Here is an 8,355-nt window from a genome sequence, read left to right as displayed (position 1 = left end):
CCCTTGGCGACGGTGGTGTTGTGCCGCGCGGCGTTGCCGGGGCGGGGGCGGTTCTCTTTCCTCTCATGGCCGCCGCCCTCACGCTGCCGCCGCCGCCGCCCGCCCGCGCCATGGAGCCGCCGGCGGGCCCCGAGCGAGGGACGCGGGGCCGGGGGGGCCGGCTCCCGCTGTGCCTCAGCGCCGAACGGGCGGAGGGTGATGCCGCCGCGGAACTGCCGCGGCCGGCCCTGCGCGGTCGGTACCGCGGGTCCGGCCGCCCGCCCGCCGCCCGCGGCGGGTTAGGCGAGCTCTCCCGCAGCCTGGCTTGGCAGATGGGCGGCCCCGCCGGGCAGCGGGAGGAGGAGGAGGAGGAGCAGCCTGGCACCGAGACGTTCCCACCCGCCGGCCGGGAGCGGCGGGTGGTCGGTGAGGGCATGGTGGCCCCGCCGTCCCCCGCCCGGCTCGGCAGCGCCGGCTTGAAGTTCGGTCTGTTGCCGCCGGAGCTGCACGCCCGGCTGCTGGACCAGGAGGACTATAAGAGCCGTACGCAAGCGGTGGAGGAGCTGAAGAGGGTGGTCGGAGGTGCCAGCCAGGCCACCGTGACCTCCATGCCTGCCCCCAGCCTCCTGGGGCTCATCAGCTTCCTCTACACCCTCCTGGATGACTCCAACTTCAAGGTGGTCCTCGGGGCGTTGGAGGTGATAGATCTGCTGGCCCTGCGCCTGGGAGACCGGGTCCCGGCTTTCCTGGCGCCCCTGGTCTCCGCTGCTGCTAAAGTCCTGGGGGACAACAAGCTGGCCATCCGGCAGGAGTACGGCCGCCTGTTCCTGCGGCTGATGAAGGCGGCGGGTCCTCGGCAGGTGCTGGGCCTGCTGCTGCAGCAGGAGTACCTGCAGCACAAGAACTCCAAAGTCCGTGAGGAGGTGGTCAACATCTGCATCATGGCCCTCCTCACTCACCCCAGCGAGGAGCTGGACTTGGCCAAGCTGGCGTTTGGGCTGGCTCCAGCACTGGTGGACAGCAAGCGCAGGGTTCGACATGCTGCCATGGAAGCGTTCGCTGCGCTGGCGTCGTCCATGGGCCCGGGCAAAACCGGCCTTCTCTTCAAGGCGGTGGATGCCGTGGAACTTGAGGACAACGGGGACGGGGTGATGCACGCGGTGCAGGCCAGGCTGGCCAGGAAGACCTTGCCCAAGCTAGTAGACCAAGGGTTTGTAGAGTATGCTGTGCCCTTGCCGTCATCAGGTCATAACAGGGGGTCCAGTTTACCCCCCGGAGCAGATACGGACTGGCTGTTGATGGGCAGCAGGACTCAGAGTGCACACAGTTACTGTGGGTATCACGCAAGGGATGACGCTTTGCAAAACTCCAGCTCGCACGGTGCGTATGCCGACCAAGGAATAAGTTCAAGGAGAGTCTTGAGTGCGGGTAAAGGAAAAAACAAACTGCCTTGGGAAAATGAGCATGCTGGAGACAGGGAAGGTGGTTCGGGAGTCAAGATGCCTTTCACAAAGGGTGTGGAGCAGGTACGTACTTGTAGCTCGTTTATTCTAGGGCATGTTCCAAAGGGAGATTTGAAGGTTGACAAAGGCTTGTTAAGCAACAGGTATTTGCGAGGTATGGCTAATACTGCTAATATTTGATGCGCAAGGATCTCTATACGTACATCGATCTGGGAAGGCAGATTCGAGAACTCCCTCAGTCATATTTAACACTAGTAGGAACCAGGCAACTTCTCACTTACAAAAAAAAAAAAAATAAATCTTTTTTTTTAAGTTAGCTGGACTCCATGAGGCACTTCTTACTTCTAACCCTAGCGACGTGCCTCTGACAATGGCTAGCTAAGACCCAGGGAATGAGTACAAGAGTGGGGAAACTGTTTCAGAGCTTCTTATTGTATATTCGCGTTTGAAAGTGCCTGACTGACTGCAAAGAGTTTCCTAAATCCAAAAGGTGTTTGGAGGAAAACTGACAAATTACTTCAACATGGGCTTTGAAGGCAGAGCTCTGGACTGTGGCTGAGCCAGTGCTTTTTGGCAGTCTACTGACCTGTAATGAAACCTGAGGGTTGCCAAATGTCTATGTGGCTCTTGTTCCTCAGTCTGATTTGACTAGAAAGAATGTAGGTCAGGCTGAAATAGCAATTCTGATTGACCCAAGTTTTGATTTTATCACTTACTGACCATGTCGGCAGCTGCAGAGGGAAGGAACCTTGGAAAATTGTTCAAGTCACTTTTAGTTTGGCAGTGGTTCTGTTATGTGTCATCTTGTTTTGGATACCATCCATGCATTTAAGACCTGGGGGTGTGTGTCTGTGTGTGGTGGGTTTTCTGTTGTGTGGGTTTTTTTTTCTGTTTGTTTTTTAACTGGACAGGTTTAATTTATCATAACTTGATCTCCAGTGAATGAGTTTGAGTAGATCTTTTTATAAAATCAAGAGCTGTATAGAATAGACTTCCTCCCTGCCACCTTTATGTATTCAGAATGTAATTCTTAGTTGCTTAGTAACTTGTTCCTCTATTGCAGGTCATGAACAGTGCTACTTTGTGATGGCTGGCTTTTAGTAAAGTCCCTTAATAAAAAGAAATGTGAGTGAACATTATTGTAGTGTAAAAACCTTGACGTTCACCTATATACTTGTATGCACACATGCTCATGTCCTTCCTTGGTTTATATATTACCTTTATTCCGACTCCCAAAGAGATCTGTCTCTTTCTGAGTTGATGAATCGGGCAACTAAGTTCCCTTAGATTACCCACAAAGCAGATAGGGTCTGGACAACAAGTTATGTAGGAAACGCCTCTATAGCAAGAAGGTCTGTCTTTTTGAAACAGCTTTTCAGTATTAACTAATACCACTTGTAGAAATAATAGTTAATTGCCAGCATTCTCTAGGCAAATTGGGCTGAGTTCTGTACTGCTGTTGTTTGCTGCTGGCTGGGTTTGCGTTTTTCTGTAGACGGCGAGCAAAAAGCAAGCCAGTACATGCACCAAAACCTGGCTGTTGCTTAGAATGGTGGAAGGTCCTCTGTCTGAGGCAGGCCTCTCTTGAAGTCACAGTTAGGTGCTGTGGAAATGGTTCTTTATTTATTTTTTAACCTTTGGTCGTTGTATTTATCACCGTAAATTGGGAGGAGTGCCCAGAGTTTCCAACCCTGGAGAGAGGGAGAGAAAGCAGTTTGTTTATGCTTTCTGTGGTGTTGCATATGTAAAGTGCATTTAGAAATGGTGTGAACTTAAATTTAAATTTATCTGGGGAAGTAACTACATATTCGTGTTTGCAAGTCAGTGATAATGAGGTACTTGGTTTACTAGGAGCATCCTTGATACTAATATGATAAAAGTTTTTTAGACTATATATATCTTTATATGCATAGTATAAACTTAATGGACATAAATCCCATCTCATAATATTTGGATGAAAACCAACCTAACTGCCAGGGATCTGAAGTGCTAAGTGTGCATATGTGGGGTTTTGGTTTTGTTTATAGTATTACTTTCAAAGGCAGGCAAATCATAAGCAGATTGCAGGAAGCTCTCATGTAAGAGTGCTAGTTACCTCCTGTATGTAAAGCCTAACAGGAAAAAATAAAGACCTTCAGATTGGCTTCCTATGTCTGACAACCACTTGGCTTGTCTCTTCGTCATCCCAACATTTGTCTGTGTGACTGAATCATTGTGGGATGACAGGTTTTTTTCTTTTCTCCTTGGAAAACTTTTGCAATTACATAACATCATGCAAATACTTCAAGTATAAATTAACATTTTCCTTTTGTGATCATCTTTATTCTTACATCCTTCTGTATTATGCCAAATATTTCACTTTGTTCCCACTTATGAACAGATGTAGAACTTACATTTGTGCTGTCTGTTTTTGCAGAATTAGAAGAGAATCACTTTCAGCCTTTATTTGGTAAAAGCGTCATTTGGAACAGGAACTACTTGTGACTATCAGGGCAGGTTACTTGCCCGAATCTCTTTTCCTTTGCTGCTGTGAGGGGGACTCAAGCTGTGAAGTTAACCAGCCTTGCTTTGCTTTCGCTGCAGCCACGTAGTATGCAGTAGCTGGCAATGATGGCAATGACAATACTTCTCCAGGGAGAAAATCCTGTTTGTCATGTACTGCATTTATTCCTTTTTAATAAGAACTAATTTTTTTGCACCTAATGACTGTTTTTTCTAAGACATTCTGTACCTCCTAGAGATTCTGTTTGTTCCTGTCTCTTCCCGCTGCTTTCTGACTTGTTCTGTTTGCCTCTCACTTCCATTTTATGTTGTTTTCTTGCATATTTATGTTGGTAGAAGGCAGATCGATAACTTTGAGGTGTCAGAATTTGAAGGCTTCATCAGTTGCACCCTACCAAAGGAAACATGTTAATGCTCCTCTTGCATTCTTACTTGAAAGACGCCTGAATAACCAGAAACCTCCAGTTAACCAGAATTCATTTTACATTGAAGTATAACTCTTCTCCACATAGCTTTTTGCTTACATGCAGGTAAGTACTGCCAAAAATAACATTTGATGTCATGTTTGATAGATTTTGAAAGTTGCCAATTTTGACTTGGACATAGACGAACACGGTATCAAAATTACGCCTGTGTTACCAGCTTGCTTTAGGGGTGTTGGTTCACCTGACGTGAACAATGTCAAAAGCATTGTTCCCATCATGACAATAAGACATCTCAAGGCTGATACAATACAGCATCTAATATTTTGCATTCAGTGGGTTTGAAAAATTTGGTTCAGTCCATGTGAAAACACAAGCTGTTTCTTTGCTGGTGGGCGGTTAAGAAGAGCATACTACTGGCAGACATAAGGTTTTACAATTACTCTTCAACTGGCTTTTGGGAGCTGTGATTTTAAAAATTGCTGTGGATTAACAGCTGTCCACCTGCCATCAAGACATACTAAGTTGAATGTAAATTGAACCTGGCTCGAGGAATAGCTTTGTGTCTCTGTACAGGCTCATACTAATTTAGTCCACTTATGCTGCTGTAACCATCACCCATCTCTCTCTCCAATAGCAATTGTTCAACTCGTGCTGGTGGCACCTGTTTGCCACTCAGAAGTAGTGGTGGCACTCAGTTTCTCAAATTCCAACGATTCCTTTTTACTTCAATGTCTGCAAACATACAGTCTGGCAGTAACAGTGCTCCTATGAGAGACAAAAGTATGATTTAACTTAGCCACTGCATCTTTGTCCTCTGTGAGGGAAAGGAACCGCCTTGTTTAAAAACAAGTGCGTCAGGGAGGCTTTTTATTGGAAGGTAAGGCAAATGCTGCTCATCATTGTGTATCAGGGAGAAAAAGAGTGAGAGATTCATTTTAGTTACCTGTATGGTAATTGCTTAAGTAGCCCCATTGTCAATGGAGAGCTACTCTGTGCAGTCAGTAGAGTCTAGAGAGCCATCTTTGTGAGCAAGGACCTAATTTGGCATGAGATGAATTGTTTTCGAGACTTTGGGCACTATTGGCTAGACCCACACTTACTGTAATGGAAACTTAAACAACACGTTGGTTTAAGTATTGAAATATTTATCCGATCACTGTAGGTTGACAACTTTGTTATTCTGTCTTCACGTCCTGATCTTTTGTCTTATCTTACTGTTAAATCTGTCTGAATAGATTGTAAAGCTCTCCAGGGCAGGGGACATCTTTTTATCTGGCTTTGTGATTTTTTTTTTATTTTTTTTTTAATACAGTACTTGCTGGCTTCTTGATGGTGTTTGTTTTCTTATATCCATTCCACAAAGCTGCTTTTATCCTGTGGAGTGTATGTATCTTCGATGCCAGTAGGTGAACTCTGTTTTCACGCTGGGACGAGTAAACTTGGACAGTGTTTCCTGTACTTGAAGACATTCCTTCTTAACTGAAGGAGATTGCCATAAGCTGTATAAATAAAGCGCTTTTCCTCAGGGCATTTAGCAATCAAAGGCGGGGGGGGAGAAAGAAAGTTCACCCTGTATCTCTTCTTAACTATTTTCAGTAAGGTATATCACGCATAAAATTCGGGTAGTTGACTTGTTCATGAAAATGTGAAAAATTAATAATTAATTCAGACATTCCTTTGAAATTAATTTGCTTAAAAATTAACTTTTGGAGTCATTCTGTGGCTGAAAGGATGCATGAAATTAGCTTAATGTTTAAAGTTGTTTTTCTACTAGTATTTTTAGGGTCATGTTACACAGTGATTGTCCAAGGCCATGTCTAGACTTCCCTGATCAGATAAGATGTGAAGTAAAACGTGTGTAAGTTAATGTGTACTAAAAATGTAATGTAGACAAAGCACATTGCCTTCAAGGGTTTGTCTTTAAACACAGCTTCTGTCAGTGATGTTAAATTGGGTTATTGATGAAACGTTTCTCTGTAACCTCTGACGTCCTTTGAGACTGGTTTTGTTTCTGACCCATCTGGAAACTTATGGTTGCCAGCTACGCCGCAGGATTGGGAACAGCAATCTGACTGCACTGACAAACATAACCAAGAGCGTCCATCCCGTGCAGTGTGTTTCGTGTTTCTGTACAGTGCAGAGTCCAGGAGTGACTGTGCTAACACCCGTGGCTGCCACCTCGAGCAGTGGAGATACCACCACCTAATCGTGGTTAGCTTGACACTGGAGATGCGAGCTCAGAGTTTCTCTTAATTTGTTAGATTTGCATGAGACTGTAGTTACATTCAACCTTATAAACACCTTAGTGAGATGCTCTAGTCAGAGGTGCTTGAACTGCCACCACCTCAACTTCCAGGGGATGCCCTTCTGCACTCAGAAAGGAGTCTTCTTCCTACTCATAATGGCAGAAGAAAACATGACGGATAGGTAAACACTGCAGGGCCTTTCTCGGGAAATGGGTGCCTCCTGCTGTCTCTTTCGGAGCCAGAGGGTGCCATCAAAAGCCCAGAGAGAAGCGGTGAGTGCAGCAGGACTGTTTGGTCACCCGAGGAGCCGCCTTGCCCCGATGCTGCGGCTGACTCGGAATAAGTCATGCAGGCATGGAGTTTTGCTGGAAAGAGAGTCATCTCCAGTGACGTAGCTCAGCAGTGTTCTGCCTTGAGGTGTGCTTACAAAATGTGGCACTCGTGGGGTATATAGCACACACCCCTTACAAAGGTCATTAAATAAGACATTTATACCAGTCTTTATTTAATCTGTGGGTCTTATTTCTGACAACTAGTATGCTTTGGTTAAAGTGCATGATTTCACGCTTCAGTGCTTTATATGCTGAAATTGAAGTCTTATGGCTTAATAGCTGTTCATAGCACCTCAGCTTTCCATTTTTCTTTCTTTCTGAAAGCCAAACCTGAGTTTATTGAATAAAGGATAATTATCTGTACTTCTACGCTTCTCGTTCTTGGCAGCTGCACACATCTGTCAAAGCTACAGGACAGACTCTGCTTTTGACTCTACCTTCTTCTAAAGCCAAATTTGAGTAGCCTGACCTCCTCCTCCTTACATGGGACAGGGGTAGTTGCTATCACCACTCAGCTGAGTGGTAGGCTGAAGCTTCTCTGTTTTTTAGCTAAATTAGTAAAATGGTAACTGTTTTGTGGTTGTGTTGGGGTTTTTTTGGTTGGGTTTTTTTCCCCCCCAAGTACCTGTAGTTTTATGTTCTGAAGCACATACTTACAGGAACCTTTTAACAGCATCAGAGGAATGTTTTGTTTGCTAGAGATAGGAAATACTTGGCAATGCAGAATGGTAATAAAGCATATGACCCCATGAATATTTTCCTTTGTACTTCAGTAAGGTCCCATTCATTTCTAATCCTGAGCTGGCAGAGCCAGGCTTGTGGTGTTCAATTTTTTTTATCTGTAAATCCAACGGATAAAGTTGTCTGAAGTCACTGAAGTGTGTATTCTCTTTCTAGAGATGCTGATGTACTATGTCTGCTCCTGTTCCTTGGGTTTAGCCTTGGAAAGTGTAAACAATTCCAATCTGAACCAGACCAGATCCTATTCTGAAATAAATGTTTATGTTGTTTTTTTAGAACTTGATGTGATCTACTGATCTTTTGGGTGCTGATGTTGAGTAATTGAAATTAGCCTGCTGTGACCAAACATGTTGTGTTCTCTAATGGTTTCCCAGCTATGCCATTCATGAGAGGTCACAGAAATGAGTTTGAGAACACTGCAGTAGCAATCCCCCATTCCCTTTTTAATTTTCATCTTCTATAATTCCAATTTAAGCAAGCTATCAGAACAAAAACACTCTGCAGTTTGAGGTACAAAAGCACTTTTTAAAAAAATGAATGCTACTTCTTCTGTAGACCTTATTAGCTCCACTGCCCTGCTGAAACATGAAGAACAAACTGGTTGCTGCAAAACCAGCTAACAGTGTGCTGGGAGTTCCTCACTGATCTTTTGTAGCTAAGCCTTCCT

General features: G+C 45.0%; 1 protein-coding gene across 3 annotated transcripts in view; it reads left to right on the top strand.

Annotated features, from left to right (window-relative positions):
- The first annotated feature begins 30 nt into the window (after positions 1-30).
- The window catches only part of TOGARAM1 (TOG array regulator of axonemal microtubules 1), a 45,670-nt gene continuing 37,345 nt past the window's right edge, over positions 31-8,355 (top strand). For all 3 annotated transcript variants that reach the window (XM_049828356.1, XM_049828355.1, XM_049828357.1), the window contains exon 1: positions 31-1,505. In XM_049828356.1, coding sequence (XP_049684313.1) covers positions 66-1,505 — 1,440 coding nt within the window. In that variant the 5' untranslated portion in view covers positions 31-65. The remainder of the gene's footprint in view (positions 1,506-8,355) is intronic.

The sequence above is a fragment of the Accipiter gentilis genome, chromosome 25 (genome assembly GCF_929443795.1).
Source record: "Accipiter gentilis chromosome 25, bAccGen1.1, whole genome shotgun sequence".
Taxonomy (NCBI): Eukaryota; Metazoa; Chordata; class Aves; order Accipitriformes; family Accipitridae; genus Astur; species Astur gentilis.
This window is presented reverse-complemented; position numbering and strand designations above follow the sequence as displayed.